The sequence below is a fragment of the Leopardus geoffroyi genome, chromosome B1, assembly GCF_018350155.1.
Source record: "Leopardus geoffroyi isolate Oge1 chromosome B1, O.geoffroyi_Oge1_pat1.0, whole genome shotgun sequence".
NCBI classification, from domain to species: domain Eukaryota; kingdom Metazoa; phylum Chordata; class Mammalia; order Carnivora; family Felidae; genus Leopardus; species Leopardus geoffroyi.
The window spans coordinates 101,253,873-101,277,339 of NC_059327.1; the positions used below are offsets into that span (position 1 = coordinate 101,253,873).

At 35.7% G+C, this 23,467-nt stretch overlaps 1 protein-coding gene across 4 annotated transcripts in view; it reads right to left on the bottom strand.

The window, feature by feature from the left end:
* Positions 1 to 23,467, bottom strand: part of SPATA5 (spermatogenesis associated 5) — a 374,748-nt gene that overhangs the window by 261,459 nt on the left and 89,822 nt on the right. For all 4 annotated transcript variants that reach the window (XM_045468189.1, XM_045468183.1, XM_045468197.1 and 1 more), the window contains exons 12-13: positions 20,058 to 20,111; positions 17,880 to 17,959 (exon numbers count right to left, since the gene is read on the bottom strand). In XM_045468189.1, coding sequence (XP_045324145.1) covers positions 17,880 to 17,959; positions 20,058 to 20,111 — 134 coding nt within the window. The remainder of the gene's footprint in view (positions 1 to 17,879; positions 17,960 to 20,057; positions 20,112 to 23,467) is intronic.

Sequence of the window (23,467 nt, forward strand, 5' to 3'; positions counted from 1 at the left end):
GTGTTCTCAGGTGCAAAACACATAACAACCCATTAAAACATGTAAAGGACAGAAAACTAGCCAAAATGACAAAATGGAAGAATTCTCCACAAAAGAAATTCCAGGAAGAAATGATAGGTAGAGAATTGCTCAAAATAGATATAAACAATATATTTGAGCAAGAATTTAGAATAGTTGTAAGATTAATAGCAGGGTTTGAAAAAACCATGGAAGACAACAGAGAATCTATTGCTACAGAGATCAAGGAACTAAGAAATAGTCAAAGAATTAAGGAATGCTGTAAATGAGAGGCAAAATAAACTAAATGCACTAACAGCAAGGATGAGGAAGCAGAGGGGAGAATAAGTGAAATAAAAGATAAAATTACAGAAAATGTGAAACTGAGAAAAAGAGAGATAAGAAAATACTAGACCATGAGGGTAGAATTAGAGAACAAAGTGATTCAATGAAATGTAATAATATCTGTATCATAGGAGTTCCAGAAGAAGAAGCGAGAGAGAAAGGGCCAGAAGGTTTATTTGAACAAATTATAGTTGAGAACTTCCCTAATCTGGGGAAGGAGGCAGACATCAAAATCCAGGAGGCACAGAAAACTCCCTTTAGAATCAACAAGAATAAGTCTTCACCACATCATATCATAGCAAAACTAGCAAAGTACAAAGATGGAGAGAGAATTCTGAAAGCAGCCAGGGACAAATGGGCCTTAACCTACAACGGTAGACACATAAGGGTAGTAGCAGACCTATCCACTGAAACTTGTCAGGCCAGAAGGGAATGGCAGGAAATATTCAATGGGCTGTATAGGAAAAATATGCAGCCAAATATCCAGCAAGGCTGTCATTCAGAATAGAAGGAGAGATAAAGGCTTTCCCAGACAAACAAAAGCTGAAGGAGTTCATGACCACTATACCATCCCTGCAAGAGATCCTAAGGGGGATGCTGTGAATGAAATGCTGTAAAGAACACAAAGGACCTGAGACATCATCACAAGCATAAAACCTACAGGTAACATGATGACAGTAAATCTGTAGCTATATCTGTATTTATATTACTCTGAATGTAAATGGACTAAATGCCCCAACCAAAAGACACAGGGTATCCGAATGGATAAAAAACCAAGATCAATCGATATACGGCCTATAAGAGACTCATTTTAGACCTGAGGACACCTTCAGATTGAAAGTAAGGGGATGAAAAACCATCTATAATGCTACTGGAAGTCAGAAGAAAGCTGGAGTAGCCATACTTATATCAGACAAACTAGATTTTAAACTAAAGACTGTAACAAGAGATGAAAAGGGCATTATATCACACCTAAGGGGTCTATCCATCAAGAAGAGCTAACAATTGTACATTTTTATGCCCCAAACTTGGAACACCCAAATACACAAATCAATTAATCACAAACACAAGCAATCTTACTAATAACATGGTAATTGTAGGCTACTTTAATACTCCACTTACAACAATGACAGATCATCTAGGCAGAAAATCAATAAACAAACAATGGTCTTGAATGATACACTGGACCAGATGAACTTGACAGATATATTCAGAACTTTTCATCCAAAAGCAGCAGAATACACATTCTTCTCGAGTACACATGGAACATTCTCCAAGATGGACCACATACTGGGTCACAAAACAGCCCTCAATAAATATAAAAGAATCTATACCATGCATATTTTCAGATCACAATGCTACGAAACTTGAAATCAACCACAAGAAAAAATTTGGAAAGCCTCCAAATGCATGGAGGTTGAAGAACATCCTACTAAAGAATAAATGGGTCAACTAGGAAATTAAAGAGGAAATTAAAAAATATATGGAAGCAAATGAAAATGAAAATGCGACAGTTCAGGGGTGCCTGGGTGGCTTGGTCGGTTAAGCGTCCGACTTTGGCTCAGGTCATGATCTCACGGTCTGTGAGTTCGAGCCCCACATCGGGCTCTGTGCTGACAGCTCAGAGCCTGGAGCCTGTTTCAGATTCTGTGTCTCCCTCTCTCTCTGCCTCTCCCCTGTTCATGCTCTCTCTCTGTCTCAAAAATAAATAAAAGTTAAAAAAAAAATTAAAAAAAAAAAAAAGAAAATGCGACAGTTCAAACCCTTTAGGATGCAGCAAAGGCAGTCCTAAGAGGAAAATACATTGCAATCCAGGCCTATCTCAAGAAACAAGAAAAATCCCAAATACGCAACCTAACCTCACACCTAAAGGAGCTAGAAGCGGGGCAGCAAAGAAACCCCAAAGCCAGCAGAAGAAGAGAAATAATAAAGATTAGAGCAGAAATAAACAATATAGAATCCAAAAAAAACCCAAAAAACAAAAAACAGTAGAACAGATCAATGAATCTATGAACTGATTTTTTGAAATAAACAAAATTAATAACCCCCCAGCCAGATGGCTCAAAAAGAAGAGAGGACCCAAATAGATAAAATCATGAATGAAAGAGGACAGATCACAACCAATACCCTCCCTAGAGATACAAACAATTATTAGAGAATACTATGAAAAATTGTATGTCAACAAACTGGACAACCTTGAAGAAATGGACAAATTCTTAGACATCCACACACTACCAAAACTCAAATGGGAAGAAACAGAAAATTGAACAGACCCATAACCAGCAAGAAATTGAACTGGTTATCAAAAATCTCCCAACAAATAAGAGTCCTGGGCCAGATGGCTTCCCAGGGGAATTCTATCAGACATTTAAAGCAATGTTCGAAAAAACAGAAACAGAAGGAAAGCTTCTGGACTCATTCTATGAAGCCAGCATTACCTTGATTCCCACACCAGACAGACCCTTCTATAAAGGAGAATTACAGGCCAATATCCCTGATGAACATCAATGTGAAAATTCTCAAGGAGATACAAGTAAATCGAATTCAACAGTGTATTAAAAGAATTATTCACCATGATCAAGTGGGCTTCATTCCTGGGCTGCAGGGCTGGCTCAATATTTGCAAATCAATCAACATGATAAGGACCATATCATCCTGTCAATGGATGCAGAAAAAGCATTTGACAAAGGGGCACATGGGTAGTTCAGTCAGTTGAACATACAATTTCAGTTCAGGTCATGATCTCAACGGTTTCTGAGTTTGAGCCCCACATTGGGCTTACTGCTGTCAGTTTGTCATTGCAGAGCCCATTTCAGATCCTCTGTCACCCTCTCTCTACCCCTCCCCTGCTTGCGCTCTCCCCAAAATAAATAAATATTAAAAAGAAAAAGAGGAAAAATCATTTGACAAAATACAGCATCCGTTCTTAATAAAAACCCACAAGTCAGGATATAAGGAACATACCTTAACATCGTAAAAGCCATATATGAAAGGCCCCAGCTAATATCATCCTCAGTGAGGAAAAACTGAGAGCTTTCCCCTGAGATCAGGAACATAACAGGGAGGTCCACTCTCACCACTGTTGTTTAACATAGTATTGGAAGTCCTAGCCTCAGCAACCAGACAACAAAATGAAATAAAAGGCACCCAAACTGGCAAAATAGAAATCAAACTTTAACTTTTTGCCAATGACATGATACCAGACACGGAAAACCCGTAAGACTCCACCAAAAAGCTGCTAGAACTGATATAGGAATTCAGCCAAGTCGCAGGACATAAAATCAACGTACAGAAGTTAGCTGCATTTCTATTACTAATGATGAAGCAACAGAAAGAGAAATCGAGCCCATTTACAATTGCACCAAGAAACATAAAATGCCTAGGAATAAACCTAACCAATGATGTAAAAGATCTGTATGCGGAAAACCATAGAAAACTTATAAAAGAAACTGAAGAAGACACAATGAAATTGAAAAACATTCCGTGCTCATGGATTGGAAGAACAAATGTCAATATGACCCAAAGCAATCTTTTCATTCAATACAATCCCAATCAAAATAGCACCAGCATTCTTCACAGAGCTAGAACAAACAATCCTAAAACGTATATGGAACCACAAAAGACCCCAAATAGCCAAGGTAATGTTGAAAAAGAACACCAAGCTGGAGGCACCACAACCCCCAACATTAGCCTGTATTACAAACCTGTAATCATGAAGACAGTATGGTACTGACACAAAAACAGACACATAGATCAATGGAATAGAATAGAAAACCCAGAACTGGGCCCACAAATATATGGCCAACTAATCTTTGACAAAGCAGGAAAGAATATCCAATGGAAAAAAGACATTCTTTCTAGTAAATGGTGCTGAGAGAACTGGACAGCAACATGCAGAAGAATGAAACTGTACTCTCTTACACCATACACAAAAATAAATTCAAAATGGATCAAAGACCTAAACATGAGATAGGACACCATCAAACCCTAAAGTAGAAAACAGGCAACAACCTCTTTGATCTCAGCTGCAGCAACTTCTTAATCAACACGTCACCAAAGAGAAGAGAAACAAAAGCAAAAATGAACTACTGGGCCCTCATCAAAATAAAAAGCTTCTGCATAGCAAAGAAAACAATCAACAAAACTAAAAGGCAACCTAAGGAATGGGAGAAGATATTTGCAAAAGACATCTGATAAAGGGTTAGTATCCAAAATCTATAAAGAACTTACCAAACTCAACACCCAAAAAACAAATAATCCAGTGAAGAAATGGGCAGAAGACATGAATAGACACTTTTCCAAAAAAGACATCCAGATGGCAGACAGACACAGGAAAAGATGCTCAACATTGCTCATCACCAGGGAAACACAAATCAAAACCACATTGAGATACCACCTCATACTGGTCCGAGTGGCTAAAATTAATAACTCAGGAAACAACAGATGTTGGCAAGGATGTGGAGATAGGGGAACCCTCTTGCACTGTTGGTGGTAATGCAAACTGGTACAGCTGCTCTGGAAAACAGTGTGGAGGATCCTCAAAAAATTAAAAATAGAATTACCCTATGAGCCAGCAACTGCACTACTAGGAATTTAATCAAAGGATACGAAAGTGCTGATTCAAACAGGCACATGTACCCCAACGTTTATAGCAGTGCTATCAACAATAGCAAAATTATGGAAAGAGCTCAAACGTCCATCAACTGATGAATGTATAAAGAAAATGTGGTTTATATATACAATGGAATACTATTTGGCAATGAGAAAGAATGAAATCTTGCCATTTGCAACAATGTAGATGGAACTGGAAGGTATTATGCTAAGTGAAATTAGTCAGTCAGAGAAAGATGTTTTCAATCATATGTGGAATTTGAGAAACTTAACAGAAGACCATGGGGGAAGGAAGGGGAAAAAAGAGTTTCTAACAGAGAGGGAGGCAAACCATGAGAGACTCTTAAATACAGAGAACAAACTGAGGGTTGATGGCAGGGGCCGGGCGGGGGGGGGGGGGGGGGGGGACAATGGGTAATGGGCATTGAGGAGGGTACTTGTTGGGAGAAGCACTGGGTGTTGTATGTAAGTGATGAATCATGGGAATCTACTACCAAAGCCAAGAGCACACTGTATTCACTGTATGTCAGCTAACTTGACAATAAATTATATTTAAACTGACACATATTTAACTTGCTCTGTTAACTTGCCATGCATCCCATGTACTATTCATCCCAATAACAGCACAGAAAACCAAGGCACAGAAAGGTTGAGTAATTTGCCCAAGATTCCACAGCTAGCAAATGGCAGAGGCAGGACATGAATACATACCTATTTGACTCCAGAGTCTACACTCTTTCCATAATACTATAAAGCATAAAAAACTTGAAAGTTTTGTAAACCAAATACAGCATCGAGCCAAAGTAAAGCTCAGCACACAGTGAGGGAGGTGGGAAAGACTAATTTTATTATAGTTGAATGAAAATGCTTAATAGTATTGAAAAAATAGATGCTAATTAAGGAGAAATAAGCATCAAAATTCAAAAACTAAGAGCAAATACTATATAATGAATGTCAAGAATCAACAATGCCTTAAATTTTCTAGCTTAAAACTATGCTGTCAGATTAGGATCAATATTTCCATGAACCTAACAGTAAATAAACTATTTTAGATTAACAGGATATCCTACAAAGTAGAGGAATACATAGTGAGTTATATTCTCCAGCTGTCCTAGAGCTCTGTAAGCTGCATGTACTCTGCACAACTGTAGTTTTGTATAAACTGTTAGCATAGAGAATGACACAGAAGTATGTATTTTTCCATTCTGCCATAATTTCCCAGTAAAAATTCCAGGCTAACATAGTCAATACTCATTACATCTGTATAGTTTTGACTCAAACACAGTATTAGAGAAACAAGTGATCTTTAAACTCACAGCTCAATATACGCTTTGCCAAAAGCAGTTTTTGGAAGAGAATTTTTTCACAGTCCTGGACATCCCCACACTATTGTCATGAACATAATCCAACAAAATAAATAATAAGGAACATATCAGTTCAAATTCATTTTCTGAAAAAAGCAGTCTCAAAATTAAAGCAGAGAAAATGCTTATAAACATGCATCATTTCCCAATGCCATAGATTCAGAAACAGTGACAGAGAAGATTAAAATTCTCTAGTTATTATAATGAATTATTATTTGTAAAAGTTTTTATTAAAAAAATAAGGTTTTTATTTAACTTCAAGTTAGTTAACATATAGCATAATATTCATTTCAGGTGTACAACACAGTAATTCAACACTTCTACACAAAACCAGGTGCTCATCAAAACAAGCACACTCCTTAATCCCCATCATGCACTTAAACTCATCCCCCACCCAACTCACCTCTGGAAACCGTCAGTTTGTTCTCTACAGTCAAGAGTACATTTCTTGGTTTGCCTCTCTATTTCCCTTTGCTTGTTTGTTCTGCTTCTTAAAGAACACACGTGAGTGAAATCATAATATTTGTATTTCCCTGATTAACTTTGCTTAGTTATAATACTCTTTAACTCCATCCATGTCCTTGCAAATGGCAAGATTTCATTCTTTTTTATGGCTGAGTAATATTCCATCGTGTATATATACCACCTCTTAATTTCTTTTAATGTTTATTTATTTTTGAGAGAGAGAGAGAGAGACAGCGCAAGCAGGGGAGGGGCAGAGAGAGAAGGAGACACAGGATCTAAAGCAGCCTCCAGGCTCCAAGCTGTCAGCACAGGGCCCAATGTGGGGCTCAAACTCACAAACCATATATACCACCTCAGTCAATGGATACTTCCATAATTTGGCTATTGTAAATAATACTGCTATGAACATAAGAGTGCATGTATTCCTTGGAATTAGCATTTTTGTATCCTTTGGGTAAACAGTAGAGCAAGTGCTGGATCATAAGGTAATTCTATTTTTAACTTTTTGAGGAACCTCCATACTGTTTTCCACAGTGGTTGCACCAGTTTGCACTTCCACCAACAGCATAAGAGGGTTCCCCTTTTTTCACATTCTCACCAAAACCTGTTGTTTCTTGTGTCATTGATTTTAGCCATTCTGACAGATGTGAGGTGATATCTCATTGTAGTTTTGATCTGGATTTCCCCGATAATGAGTGAGGCTGATGAATTTTCATGTGTCTGCTGGCCATCAGTTCTTTATATATTTTGGATACTAACCCTTTATCGGATATGTCATTTGCAAATATCTTCTTTTATTCCACAGGCTGCCTTTTAGTTTTGTTGACTGTTTCCTTTGTTGTGCAGAAGCTTTTTAGTTTGATGAAGTTCCAATAGTTTATTTTTGCTTTGGTTTCCCTTGCTTTAGGAGACTTATCTAGAAAGAAGTTGCTATGGCTGGTGTCAAAGAAATTACTGCCTGTTATTCTCTAGCATTTTAATGGTTTCCTGTCTCACATTTAGATCTTTAATCCATTTGGAATTTACTATTGTGTATGGTGTAAGAAAGTGGTCCAATTTCATTCTTCTGCATATCGCTGTCCTGTTTTCTCAACACCATTTGTTGAAGAGACTTTTTCCCACTGGGTACTCTTTCCTGCTTTGTTGAAGATTAATTGACCATATAGTTGTGGGTTCATTTCTGGGTTCTCTATTCTGTTCTATTGATCTATGGTGTCTATTTTGTGCCAGTACCATCCTGTTTTGATTACTAAGCTTTTTAATATAATTTAAAGTCCAGAATTGTGATGCCTCCAGCTTTGCTTGGCTTTTTCAAGGTTGCTTTGGCTAGGCAGAGTGTTCTGTTGTTCCATACAAATTTTAATATTGTTTGTTCTATCTAGTTCTGTGAAAAATGCTATTGCTATTTTGATAGGTATTGCATTAAAGGTGCAGGTTGCTTTGAGTAGTATAGACATTTTCACATTATTTGTTCTTCCAATCCATGAGCATGAAATGTCCTTCCATTTCTTTGTGACACCTTTAATTTCTTTCACCAATGTTTTATAGTTTTCAGAGTATAAATCTTTTACCTCTTTGGCTAGGCTTATTCCTAGGTATCTTATTGTTTTGGGTGCAATTGTAAATGGGATTGATTCCTTAATTTCTCTCTCTCTGCTGCTTCATTATTGGTGTAAAGCATTACCCTGATATCAAAATCAGATAAAGACACCACTAAAAAAAGAGAACTACAGGCCAGTATTCCTTATGAACATAGATGCAAATGTTCTCAATAAAATGCTAGCAAATCAAATCCAACAGTACATTAAAAAATCATTCATTACAATCGAGTGCAATTAATTCCTGGGTTGCAAGCGTGGTCCAATAATTGCTAATCAATCATGACACACCAAATTAATACAAGAAATAAGAACCATATGATCATTAAATAGATGCGTAAAAAGCATGTGACAAAGTATAACAACCATTCATGATGAAAACCCTCAACAAAGTAGGTTTAGAGGGAACATGCTGCAACGTAATAAAAATGTCCACTTTCACCACTGTTGTTTAACATAGTACTGGATGTTCTAGCCATAGCAATCAGACAACAAAAAGAAAGAAAGGCATCTAAATGGGCAAGGAAGAAGTCAAACTTTGACTATTTGCAGATGACATAGTACTATATATAGAAAACCTGAAAGATTCCACCAAAAATTTGCTAGAACTGATAAAAGAATTCAGTTAAAGTTGTAGGCTATAATGAATTATTATACAATGTGAAGTTTTAAAAACCATTCCAGTAAAACCTTCACTGGTTAGTACTCATTGGGAAGGTTGCTTTGAATTTGGGAATGAGCTTTGATAAGCATGGGTTCAAATGCCAACTTTACCATTTACTTTTTTGTGTAATCTTGTGGAAAAAGTACTTAGCCTCTCTGAACTTCAATTTTCTCAATTAATACATGGTGGGCTCATACCTTCCTCAAAATTAGACAAGATAGATAAAAGATCTAGCACAATGCTCAGCACAATGAAAATATTAATAGGTAATAGTTATAAGCATTATCATTATTAGAATTATCATTGTTATAGGTGGCTTAACAAAGTTAAGTTATCTTAACATATAAGTTATCTTAACATATAAGCTAACAAGGGGGGGGGGGGTCTGGCACATAAATGTTTGCTGACACAAAGCATGAACTTGATGTATGATAGATTTTCAGATCAGTACATACATCCAGATTCATATTGCCAGCTCACCTGACTTACAACACAGTAGAAAGGTATCAAAATTCCTTAAATTTTGCCATGAAAACCACTGACATAATACTAAGACAAGAACAATTCCTCCGAAGCCTTTCCTAACTGCTAGGCATGCCCAAACCAGTAAGCCTAATAAACTACTGAACAATACTTTGTTTCTGTAAGATGTATTAGTAGGAAATTGCTGTGTATTGGTAAAGTTCTTTACATTTTAATGTTAATTGTGTACTAGCTGTGATAATAGCAAATGTGATAATAGCTTGGCTCCTCAGAATCCTCAAGGAATGATTTATTTTGAATAGCTAAAATTTCCAGATAATAATATTTTTATACTTTTCAGATATATTTTTTAATTTTAAAAATAATTTTTAAAAGAATAAAAAACCTTCTAAAACAAATATAATATACTCATAAGATTGTTTTCTCAAATGCAGAAATGCTTGGATCAAGAAACAGACTAATGACAAGAAAATCTCTACTTGTTTGATTTCTTGGATCTATACCAAAAGAAGTTTTCTTCATCTTTTTTCCTACTCTCTTTTGTTTGTCTTCTAAATGAATTTTGGTTTTTTTGGAGGTGGGGAGGGGTGGATACTGATTCAGGATCTTCCTTTATATGCTCTAAATATAGCTACAGATATCCAGGATTTTGGGACCCAGTGATTTGAGTGCTTGCTTACTTGAGAAAAGACTTGATTAAAATAAGTTGAATTACAATAAAATAAGTGTGATTAAAATAAAATAAGTCTGACTGAATGGCCTTCTGGGCAGAGGGTAACCTTTCTACAAAATGAATTAGTAAACCAAGGATGTCAAGGATCTTTTTTAAAATGTCTTCTCAGTCGCCTAAAAAGTATGATCTTCATTATTGTTGCTATCCTTTGTTACCATCTGATTACGCTGCTATCAGGTACGTTATAAAGAATATCTTTGTGTATCCTTAGCACAACTGACAAATTTTGTGAGTCCAGACCCACTTTCAGAGTTAGTGTGTATAAAAAGTATAGAAATATTTTGAAAAAAGTATCATTTAGCATGTCAGTTAATTCTTTTTTAGAGCTGACAGTTGAATGTATTCCAAAGCTTACAAATGGTTCTTTATAATGAAGATGATGGTGCTTCTATAAACATAAGGCAGGTAACAAATATCCAAAAGACAGTCTCAGTGTTTAATTTTAAAAGAAAATTGGTTTATAAAGGATGCTAAAACATAGTGAAGTCAGACTCCACTAACAACAAGCTAAATGAACCTAATCTCTAGTTTCTCAAAGTCTTCATTCCCTTATTCAAAAAATAAACGTCTGAGTGCTTTTTTGCTAGGCATTGTGCTAGACACCCAAGATAAGAGGATGAAAACATTGTTGTTCCCTTGAAGATTTCATAATTACTGGCATGTATGAATGAGGGAAGTGAATTAGGAAATACATATGTAGACCCTTCTAGTTTTAAAATTCTATATCCTGTGTTGGTATTGTATAGCACTCAGGTAAAGTTATTTCAATATTTTTAATAAATAATCAAATTCAGAAACATTACTGACACCTCCAATTGGCAGTTCTAAACAGAAAGAAGTTAAACTCCTACTTGTCCAATTTGCTATTTGTTATAGGAGGAAATGGTGGCTATATTTAATGTTGATGATTAGGTGAAGGAAATTCTTTGGATTCCCATTACCCAAGCTGTCTTTGCCTTTTATTTCCACAGATCATTGAGAGCTAGCTACAGAATAGCATAGTGAAAATGTTTTATGGGCTGAGAAATATTCTTGGCTGACTTTCAAAGCTGCGGTAGGAAACAAAAACCATAAAACTGACATCCTAGGAAATCAAAACCAACTCCAAGGAAAAGTTTAAAAACAAATGTGTAATCAATAACATAATGAAATGATTTTATAAAATTTTATTATCTGCTAGAGATAGGCAACAACAATGGAAAAAAGATGTTCAGCTGTAGAAAATATTGAAGCTAGGCTTTCCTAAAACATTAATTCTCTTTTCCCTTCAGAAGTCAAGCCCCTTTTCTAAATTATTTCTATTCAAAAGTCATATAGTGCCATGGACTGAAGGGGCATTTATGGTATCTTAAAACGGGTCAATAAACTATAGCTATAGGCTAAATCTGCCCAGCCAACTGTTTTCTTATTTGATCACATATTCTCTATGGCTGCTTTTGCACAACAGCAGCAGAGATGAATAGTTGCGATAGAGACTATGGGACTAAAAAGAAAAGAAAAGAATTACTAACTAGGCTGGTGCAGAAAAAGTGTGCCAACCTCTACCTTAAAGCAATCTTCCTACCATGATGGTAATGACTAAACAGTTTGTTTTTCAATACTAAAATTGTCACAAAAATAATACATACATTTCCTTTTCAACTCCTTCAATAAAATCATTAAAATGCCCCATCATTTGTCCCTTCATATGATTTCTAAACTATAGACCAGCCTCTTGTGTAGCCAATTTACATTTTTTTAAGTTTATTTATTTATTTATTTTGAGAGAGGGAAGGAGGGAGAGAGAGAGGATGTGAGCAGGGGAAGGGCAGAGAGAGAGTGAAAGAGACAATCCCAAGCAGGCTCTGTGCTGTCAGCACAGAGTCCGACATGGGGCTCAATCCCATGAACCATGAGATCATGACCTGAGCCGAAACCAAGAGTTGGATGCTCAACTGACTATGCCACCCAGGTGCCCCTCTAATTTACATTTCTAAATTTTTTCTAGTGTACATTTTTAAATGTCATGTAGTTCCAAATGGTAGGCATCTGACTTTGTCTCTTAAAACTACCTCCCACATCCACGTAGTCAGTATTCATGCTTGGAAGAGACTTAAAAAAAGGTCTAAAGAAGGCTAGTCAAACACATACTACTCTGAACACAAGCATTACCTATGATAATTTTCATAGTGCTTGTAAAACACAAGCAAACTTTCACTCTAAAGACAACTACAATAAGAGACCTATGTATCCTACAACAACAAAAAATAAGACCCAATTTCTAATAAAATGCTGCAACAGACCATTTAAGTAGAGTCATACCTTTAATCTATGGTATAGTATTCAGCCACAGTGCATGGACAAAACACAAAACAAAAAGTAATTTATAAAACTATACATGTGTTTCATTTTGTATTTCTTCTTTTGTGCTCTTTTCCCTAGCATTTCTGTTTAATATTAAGAGTTTAAAAATGTCAAAACTATGTTATATCTGAGGCAATTAAGTATAAATTAGGAAAATCTGCATACCAGGAAATAGGCACTTAATTTAGCAACTTGAAACACAGATTTACAAAACAGTGGTTAAAAGTATTTAGGGGCGCCTGGGTGGCTTAGTCGACTTCAGCTCAGGTCATGATTTTGTGGTTTATGAGTTGAGCCCCACGTCGGGCTCTGGGCTTACAGGTCAGAGCATGGAGCCTGCTTCAGATCCTGTTTCTCCCTTTCTCTCTATGCCCCTTCCCCGCTCATGCTCTCTCAAAAATGAATAAATGTTAATAAAATTAAATTTATAATTCATAATAAATCTTCAATAAAATTAAAAAATAAATAAAGTAATAAGCAGTTATTGTTAGTTTCTCAAACACAAAGAAATATTCTTTAAATATTTAGATACATGAGAATCTTTATTCTCATGTGTATATGATATGATACAAACACACTTTTTGTCTCAAATCCTGACAGTATAAGAGGCAGCAGCAGTATAGTTCAAAGAGCACTGAATCAGAAGACATGAGTTCTAGTCTTGTTTAGACCACAAAGGAGTTATGTGCCTCTTCTCTTAACATCTAAGGGCTTCTGTTCTTCTGAAGAATAAAAGTTGCACTAGATGACTTCTAAGAACTTTTTCAGCAACAAAATTTTATGATTTTATGAAAATTTTAAAACTACCATAAATATCACATTAGAAAAATGCATAACCCTCATTGAGAATGTCATTTAGAGAAATGAAGTGCGCAAAAATTTCCTCTACAGTGCTTAGTGTCATGTATTCACTGAATTCACCTGAAATCTGGATATGCTGTAAAGGAGGCTCTTCAATTTTCTGACCGTTATTTTAAAATTGAGAATGCTGCTAAGCCTGGAACCTTCACTTTCAATGAAAGCTGGCTCAGAACTTCTTACTTTTTTCCCAAACCACTCCAAGTACCAATTCTGGACTATTAATCGCAATAACAGGTATACAAGAAAGTAGTTATTAATATCACAGATTCTCCAATACCTCACAGAAGATATCATTCCATCAGTCAGCTTTTAACTTGCACTTCATCTTTTTCATTTTTCTATGTATTTAATAAACTTTTTTATATTCTATTCATAAAACAATATCCAGAACATTTTTTATTTAACAGCACCACTTTTATAAACCAGAACAGATCATCTTTCTCCCAAATAACAATACTATCTTTTTTCTATCTCTAAGATACAAACTTTTTTCATATTTAAAATGTCTGAGGTCAGAATGTCTCTTGGAGTTGTTGACTTCTCAGCACCATATCACAGTTTAAAGCTACATTTTCCTTGAGTACCTATGATAATGATTTGTCTTACAACTGAAGGCGTCTTAGATTGACAAAATGCCATAGTGTCTGCCATCCACAGAACACGTTTTCTAATTTCCCAAGTGTTTCAGTGTCACCCACTAGAATGTAACTTCTGTTGGGACAGGATCCATTTCTATGTCTATTACTATATTTCTATCTATATGGAAATAATAATAATAGGTATTATTATTATATCTATGAAGAAATTATAAGAAACACTAAAGTTTTTTAAGCACTTACTAAAATGCTAGGCACTATGTCAAGCCCTTTACGTGTATTTCATTCTAACAACCTAAAATTTGTTACTACTACCATCTCCATTTTACAAATGAAGAAACAAAGGCATAGAGAGGTTAAGGAAATTGTCCTAGGCCCTGTTCACTGTTTTATCCCCAACATAAAGCCTGCTGCAGAATGAGCATTCAATCAATATTTACAGAACAAGTGACTGAATGAATGCCTGCAAAGGAATCTAACAATAGCTCAGTTAGACAAACAGGGTCATTACTAAAGTAAGTCACAGAGAAAATGCACAATAAATACAAGTTTGAAAGGTTAGTTAACTACTTACACCTGGAATCCTGGAATCTATGGTATGGTAGTCGAGTCGAAAAGTGGCTCAGAGTATATCTGCTCTGCCCAGGCAATCAATGTCATCTAACGAGGAATATTCAGGATCCCCTAACTAGATGGAATGTCTCAGACAGAGGAATTTCTTCTAGGGATCTCCCAGTTAGTCAGTGGCCATTGCCTCCATCAGAGGAGACTGGGCTAAGAGAATATAGTATATGGGGACTCACTTCTGAGGACCAGACTGCTGCCTCAGATAAGGCTGACTGATGATTTACTGCCCAGCTTGTTCTCTCCTCTCCACTACAACCTTGAAAAGGGTAAATTTTTAAGCTAGCTGGGAGATGAGGCAGAGTAGTGGGGCCAATTGCCAAATGTAAAGTATCCTACCTTGCATTAATGCAGGGGCATTTCTGTGAGTTTTTTCTTTACCTATAAAACACTTAGAACAGTTTCTAGTACATAATATGCACTAAATGAATACTAGCTAATATCATTATTAGCTCTTCCCTACCTCAGTGCTTTACTGCCAGACATAATACCTATTTTCCAAAGTACTCTGCTACCTTAACAGCATTTTCAATTTTCCCAAATCTTATACAGATCACTAAAACACTTTGTAAAAGGAATCTTATAACATTTCCTCCAACTCACAGTATGAATTCAGAACATCCATAATTAAAATGGGCATACAGAAAAAGACATCAGGCTTATTTATTTTTCAAGTCTCAAAGAAACTTAAATGGGACAGGGAGGAGGAGAAACTAGTGGTTGTCATTAGATACCTACATAAGCATGAAAAGTCTCTCATTCTACAAGCACAAATATTTCTAAAGCTAAGCAAACAATATACCTATGCTCTGTTTACAATGTGCTTGCTGGCGGCAAATCTCAGTTTCATAGCTAACTTGAGTAACTTCAAATAGTCAAAATAATTGATTTACCAAACAGGATAATAAGGACTAGCATATATCATCAATTCTCTGCTCAATTTGTTAAACATCTTAAGTTTAGAAATTAAAATCTTGATAAGAAGTTTTTCATGCACTATCATTTCTGAACTAGTCATATGGGTTTGATCTGAATGTTATCACAGGAAACATAAAACTGTTGAACAAATGAAAGCAATAACTATTCTATATCACACTATTATGTAGAAATGCCTCCTAGTTTATGGAATTTTTAATTTTTCTATGTTTTCTATTTCTCTAACAATGCATAAAATTGGTTTAGTACCTTCAGAATTTTATACCGTTATCTATCAATAGCTGTTTATTTTAAAGTTCTAGAAACTGTACAATTCAAATAGCCGAAGAACAAAAACATACATGTGTAGGCTTTGTATGTTTTAGTTTTTAGGTGCCAGCATTCTACTTAGATAAAACAATCACTTTCTAGGTAATGCTAGCCCATCGCAAAATTTAGAAACAAAGAAAACAGGATAGCATTCTCTTTGAGATTCTTATGGCTATAAAACACAATCTATAGAAGACTTAGTGCACTAAAGGTACAACCAAAAATCTCTACAGTGGACCATTAGCATTATGTTTACTTATCAGCCTCATTGCTGCTTTCTAAAATGTCAACAAATGTGACCAAAAATTTTTCTATACAAAGGAAACAGCATTGAATTTATTTGAATTTAGCTTGAACAAGCCACTGAGGGAGGGAGGTATAAATATACAACATGATGAAGACTAGTAGGGGAAATTATATCTGGAGGCTGTAAATCATTAGCATCTCTTAATATATTTGCACCCAATTCCTACTGGGCCAAACTGCCTGCAAAAACAGGATTTTTCTATCAAATGCCTTGTCTGGTTTCTCACACCACTATATTTCAAAAGCATTTTATGAGAACTCTGCTACATACTCTACCTCCCATCTGGTTCATATTTAAACAATGTATCCTACCCTATTCCTTTTTTAGGCTCCAAAAAGGTCTGTGATGTCACAAATATGTGGCAGGTCATGCTACTTCAGCAAACTTCTCAGGCTTCCTTTTTCTTCTCTTGTAGTTAAAGGTGAACTTGAGCTATTTGTAACCTTTTGTCGTATCTCATCTCAGAAGTTATAAAAGAATTCAAGTACTTCAACTCATAAAATAAAAAGACTGGTCGGTATTGCAGGATATTGAATGGGTAGAGTGAAGAGTAGGACAGACTACCTCTTATAATAGTCTCCTAATGACAGTTTATACTCATCTCATGAGGCAGCTCTCCTCAGGAAGGAAGAGAGCACCAATGCCTCTTATAGACTTTAATATTGGGGACCTACAAGGTGCCTTCTACCATCACTGTAATTATCATCAGCAGAACTTTTCTAATAAATATATACATCAGGAAGCTGTGCACAAAGCACACACATTAACATTCTCTACATGAAGTATTTACAGCACATAATCCTTAAAAGGACCTGTAAACATTTGTAGAGGAAAAAAATCATACTTGAAAATAGTGCACGTGCATGCATGCACCTATACATACACACACATACACGTACATACATCTGTATACGTATATACACGTTATTTGAAATGATATAAATAATCTTTATTGCTTGAGATTCAGGAATAAAACTATTAACACTAATTTTTATTCTATTGTAACTATATTTTAGGAAACATGATCTAATCTAGAGAGTATTAAAATCTTTTATTATAATTGGTTTTACTGTATTGTATAATTATTTTTAATGGAGTGTTGCTTATAGTTTTTATCATACGTTTATAACAACCAAAATTCTGATAGGCAGTGCTGGGGGGGGGTCTCTGTAAACAGGGGTATCTATAAATAATAAACTATGAAAATTAACTCAAATGCCCCAAATGGATATGAATGCTTAAAAAAAAAAAAGGTATATGGGGGCACCTGGCTGGTCAGTTGGTTAAGCGCCAGACTTCAGCTCAGGTCATGATCTTGTGGTCTGTGAGTTCAAGTCCCATGTGCAGCTCTGGGCTGACAGCTTGGAGCCTGGAGCCTGCTTTGGATTCTGTGTCTCCCTCACTCTCTCATTGTCTCTCTCTCTCAAAATAAATAAACATTAAAAAACACTTCTAAAAAACGTATATGAAAGTATTATAAAATGAGAACATAAAATAGTTGGATATAAGAAAAAACTTACATGAATTAAAAATTATTTTATGGAGGCCAAATACATTGATAAATAAAATTTGTATAAGAAATACTATATCCTCTACAATGTAATCACTGATATTTAATTGCAGTCCTATTAAATATTTCTTACCTGCCCCTTTCAACTGCTAAGGCATCAAGTTCATCAAAGAAAATAATGGAAGGAGCCACTGCTCTCGCTTTTCGGAAGATCTGGTGAAAAAAGTACCACATTAACTAAAGATTAGCAAACTTCAGAAACTCTGCAGTTGGGTTTTAGTTTGAAAACTGTTAGGAACTAAATCTATTATGTACAAGTCAACCAGCCCAATCATGACCTTCAGCGGGTAACTTTACTTCTCTAAACTTCAATTTCCACATCTATAAAGTGGAGATAATGGTAAATGCTTGCCTCAGAAAATTATTTTAAGAATTGAATTAAAAAAAAAAAAGAATGCAAAGCATTTAGCACAGTGCCTGGAACATAGTAAGAGCTCAGTAAATGACAGCTATTATTAACTATCATAAACACATGTTTAAAAGAAAAGCCATAAACATGTAAAATCAGTTATAGCTTAGCATATAAAATACCCATAAACCCCAAAGCCACATTCCTTGCTCATTTCTCTGAAGACAGTATGGGAAAGTAATGATTGATGTAAAGCCAGGACAAGAAAAATGATCAAAACTTCGAAGAGCCAGAGCTGTGGGAGGGGGGATGGGCTAAATGGGTAAGGGACATTAAGGAATCTACTCCCTGAAATCAATTGTTTCACTATATGCTAACTAATGTGGATGTAAATTTTAAAAATTAAAAAATTAAAAAAAAAAAAAAACTTGAAAGAGCATAGACTGATTAGATCAGAAGTCAATCAGACTATCAACATTAAAGACTGGCCAGACAGCCATGGGGGGGGGGGGGGGGGGTGATGGGCAACATATGGAAATGGCCTAGAAAAAATCAGCACAGGCAGAAAGAAATCCAAAGGTGTGTTTCCTGTAACCTAGACCCCCATTTTCTGGTCACAAGGATCATGATCATAAAAATTCAAAACCGTTATCGTAACATTATTAATAAACATTTTCTTTTTTCCTACAACTGCCATTGTCTACATTTTAAAGAAATAAAAAAATAGGACAAAAGTAACTTAAAATTTTTTTCTCAGATGAAAAATGAAGTATTCTAATTTCTAATACTCTTGGGTTGGCACCCAGGTATTCACAAATGGAGACCATCCATTCCATTCCTGGAGACCATCCATTCCATTGCTGTTTGTGTGTTCTTGTCCTTGCTTAGCTTCTGAAAGAATACAGGCTGTCTGTGTGAGGCAGACTAACCTCTGCTTAGCAAGCCAAAACCTGTGGTCAAATTACTGTAGTTACCCAAGTCCAAGTGCCCTGATTTTGCATGAATTTACCAGTTGTGTAGCTTCCGCGATATGAATGAGTAGCCTATCAATCAGGAGCTGGCTTGAGGCACCTGGGTGGCTCAGTTGTTTAAGATGACTCTTGATTTTGGCTCAGGTCATGATCTCACAATTCGTGACATCAAGCCCCATGTCAGGCTCTGCACTAACAGTGTGGAGCCTACTTGGGATTCTCTCTGCCCCTCCCCTACTCTCTCTCAAGAAAAATAAAACAATCAAGCACTAACTGTAAATCTTAGAAGAGGGGGAATGCACTGTCTAAATCACTAGGCAAAGGTAAAACAATTAAAATGAGAGTAAAGTGAAATTTTTTTATACTAAGCTCATTTCATTTAAAGGACTACATAATTTATAGGATTTAAATCTCATTCTGAGATCAAGCATTCCTTATAAGTACAGATGTACATTTTTTTTTCATTTTTAGTGAAATTCTGGCAGTTGTTACAATCTTTATTTGGTAAAACTAACGGCTTGTAATATGATGATGTTTAAAGACAAAAACAAAGTATTGTAGATTATCAAAACTGTAATTTTTAAAACATTTTTATTTATTTTTTACAGAGAGAGAGAGAGAGAGACAGAGCACAAGTGGGGGAGGGGCAGAGAGAGAGGGAGACACAGAACCTGAAGCAGGCTCCAGGCTCTGAGTTGCCAGCACACAGCCCGAAGCATGGCTCGAACTCATGAACCATGAGATCATAACCTGAGCTAAAGTTGGACACTTAACCACTGAGCCACTCAGGTGCCCCTCAAAATTGTATTTTTAAATAATAAAATAGTATTTGCCTGAAGAAAAAATACACCACTAGAATTTTGATTTGTAAATTTCAGAATCAGTAACCCAAAACAAAATGAAACCATACACAAAGACATAATCATCTTACCTCTCTAACAGCCCTTTCAGATTCACCAACATATTTATTCATTAATTCAGGCCCCTGCATGAAAAGAGAACAACTGTTCAGTGTCCTTATAAAAATGCAACCATATATATGTCTTTCAATGAAAGAGAAAATGAATATGTAAAAGAGGAAAAAGGAGAAAAATAAAAATCTGCTCTTAATTAAGCTGGTTCCTTTATAGCATATTTATTTACATTGGGTGTTATTTATGCCTCAAATATTAAAGCCATTCTGTCCCAGAAACTAGACATCAGTACAAAGGAAAAGCTGTGGCTAAATAGTTTAACCTCTTCTTCATCTGTCTTTCATTCATTCATCAATGAATACTTCTTTTACTCTGTATCAGGCACAGTGCTAGGCACTGAAGATAGAACAGTCTAATTTGGGAGACCAACAAAGAGATACCATCCAAGTATTCCCAGGTCTAACCAGAGACTGGTTCCGAGTAGGTCTACATGTCATTTTGGAACCCAGTCCACTAGATCAATGGCACTCTGTGACAAGAAACAAAACCTCAGGGCTACTCTTCTTATGACTCCATGATAATTCCTAAGAATTGAATGGAAGTCATGTAATCCATGATATTATCTTACAGTCCCTGTGTGTTGCCTATACAAATGCCACTCTCAAGCTCTCTGCTCTCACTTGACTTGGCCATCTAGACACTGAAAATGCAGGGCCAAACATGCTCTTACCAGTTGATTCAAATGAGCACATTGAGAGAAAGTTTCCATAGATGAGAAGGACATTTGGCATTATAGAACAAACTTCATACTAGTATCTGAAGGGAACAGTTGTGGTTCTCAGGACAACAGGGTTTTGTTTTTTTGTTTTTAATACCCCATGACTTCTTGTGATGTGAGGACTATGTACCATGAGAAAGTAGATAGTATGCAATAAAAAAAGAAGGCCCACTGTTTTTCATACAATATATGATATTTTACATATTTAAGAAAAAAAATGTTAACATTCAAAAATATTAAATGTCATTGGGGAGTCAGTGGGTGAGGGACATGATTGTTCTGAAAGAAAAGCAGCAGAGGTAATACAGGGGAATTTTATTTGGAATGACTGATTAAATAAATAATTAAGGATGATAGTAGCCAGGCTTCTCACTATTAATAGAGGAGTTATAAACATATAAATAAAGAAAATAAGAATAAATTCTGCTATATTGAACTGACATTGGAATTATCAGTATAATTTCAAGATTTTCAATATACTTAGCTAAATAAATATAGATAAAAATGTGTGTGGTGTGTGGGGGGTGTGGGGTGTGTGTGTGTGTGTGTGTGTGTGTGTGTGTGTGTGTGTGTGTGTATTCCTGAGCTCTGTTCTGTGAGATAACCTGAGAACAGCCATACCCCAATAGCAATAAGCACAGCTGGCACCCAGAGCCCGGCTTTTAAATTTTAAAAACTTGGTTTCCAAATTCTCCACCAAAAGGCATCAGGGCGTCTTAAAGAAATGGCAGATTCCAAGGCTGGGAAAGGCAAAGTACAAAATGAGTCTGGAAATCTTACTGCAAGAAAGTGCTCAGAGAGACGTAAAACTGCCAAAAGCACACAAATACCAGGCTAAAAGAGCCTACTGGCCAAAGTGATACAATGGAGACATCAACACAAATGTTGGTAAATGAATGCTGATCCACTGAATAGCACGGAAATTCATGAGCCGATGAAGATATAAATTAATATAAATAAATGAAATATTTGTTAAGGAACAAGATATACAGTCTCAATGTAACTATCCACAAAGTAACATGAACTTCATGGGGATAACAGTAATTTTACAGTGGAGAAGCTTGGCAGACACCATCATAATCAAAGTTAACGTTAGTAGTAATGGGATAATTTGAAATCAAGTATCATTTGATAGGATGCAATGAGAAGAACATAGCATTATTTCTATGTAAAATCTGAATTGAAGCATGAGTAAATATCAGAAAAATCCAAACTGAGAGATATTTTACATAATAACTGACCTGTAATGTTCAAAAATGTCAATGTCATGAAAGTAAAGGAAGGACTGAGAAGGACTGTTTTCAATTAAAGAAGACTTAAGAGACATGACAAATAAATATAACACATGATTACGGACCAGATCATTCTGTCATAAAAGACAGTTCAGGGACAAGTGATAAAACTTATATGGTAATAATAATGTTCTTTTTTAATTTGATGGTTTGCACTATGGCTATGTGACCAGAATGTATTTTTTGGTAGAAATACACATTAAAGCATTCAGGGTAATGGAGCATACAGCAGCAAATTAATCTCAAATGCTTTAAAGAAAAACAAAATTATTTGTGACTACTCCTGCAAACTTTCTATAGAGAGTTCAAAAAAAAAAAAAAAAAGAAGAAAAAAACCCCACCTTGATCTACAGACAGAAATATTTAAGTTTAAAAAGATTCAATATTCTTAGGCCCAGAAATAATAGAAATGATAAAATTAGCAGACCAGGTATTATAAATATAATAACTGCAGCAGTGAAAAATCAGTAAACTTGAAGACAGAGCAACTATTCAAACTGAAGCATAGAAACAAAAAAGACTGAACAAAAATGACTAAGGGAATCTGTATAACCATATAAAAAGATTTAAAATAAGTCTAATTGGAGATCAAGAAAAAAGCTTAAGGAGACAGACAAAAATATACACAAATTTGATAAAATCAATGAAACCACAGATCTAAAAGGTTCAACAAATGTCAAATATAATGGGGAAAAAAATTATACCAAGTACATCAAGTTATTGGAAACCAGCAATAAAGATAAAATCTTAAAGAGAAGTCAGAGAATATAAAGACACATTACAAATAAACAAAAGAATCACTACTGGCTTCTCATTCAAAACAATATAAGCCAGGTGATATCAGAGCAAAAGTACTGCAAAAAAACAATTGTGAAGCTAGAATAGCATAGCCTTAAAAACTGCAGGCAATGGGTGGCTTGGTCGGTTAAGCGTCCGACTTCGGCTCAGGTCATGATCTCACGGTCCGTGAGTTCGAGCCCCGCGTCGGGCTCTGTGCTGACAGCTCAGAGCCTGGAGCCTGTTTCAGATTCTGTGTCTCCCTCTCTCTCTGCCCCTCCCCTGTTCATGCTCTGTCTCTCTCTGTCTCAAAAAGAAATAAATGTTAACAAAAAAAAAATAAAAAAAAAAACTGCAGGCAAATAAAGGACTGTATCAGATAAACAAAAGCTGAAGGAAATTATCATCAGTAAATCTCCACTACAAGAAATGTCAAAGGAAGTTAAACCAGAGGGGAATGTGTATCAAATACAAAGAAATGAAGAATGTTGGAAACGTGGCTATGTGGCTAAATATAACATCCTCCTTTTCTCATTAATTTCTTGAAAAGACGATTGACCATCGTGGGGCACCTGGGTGG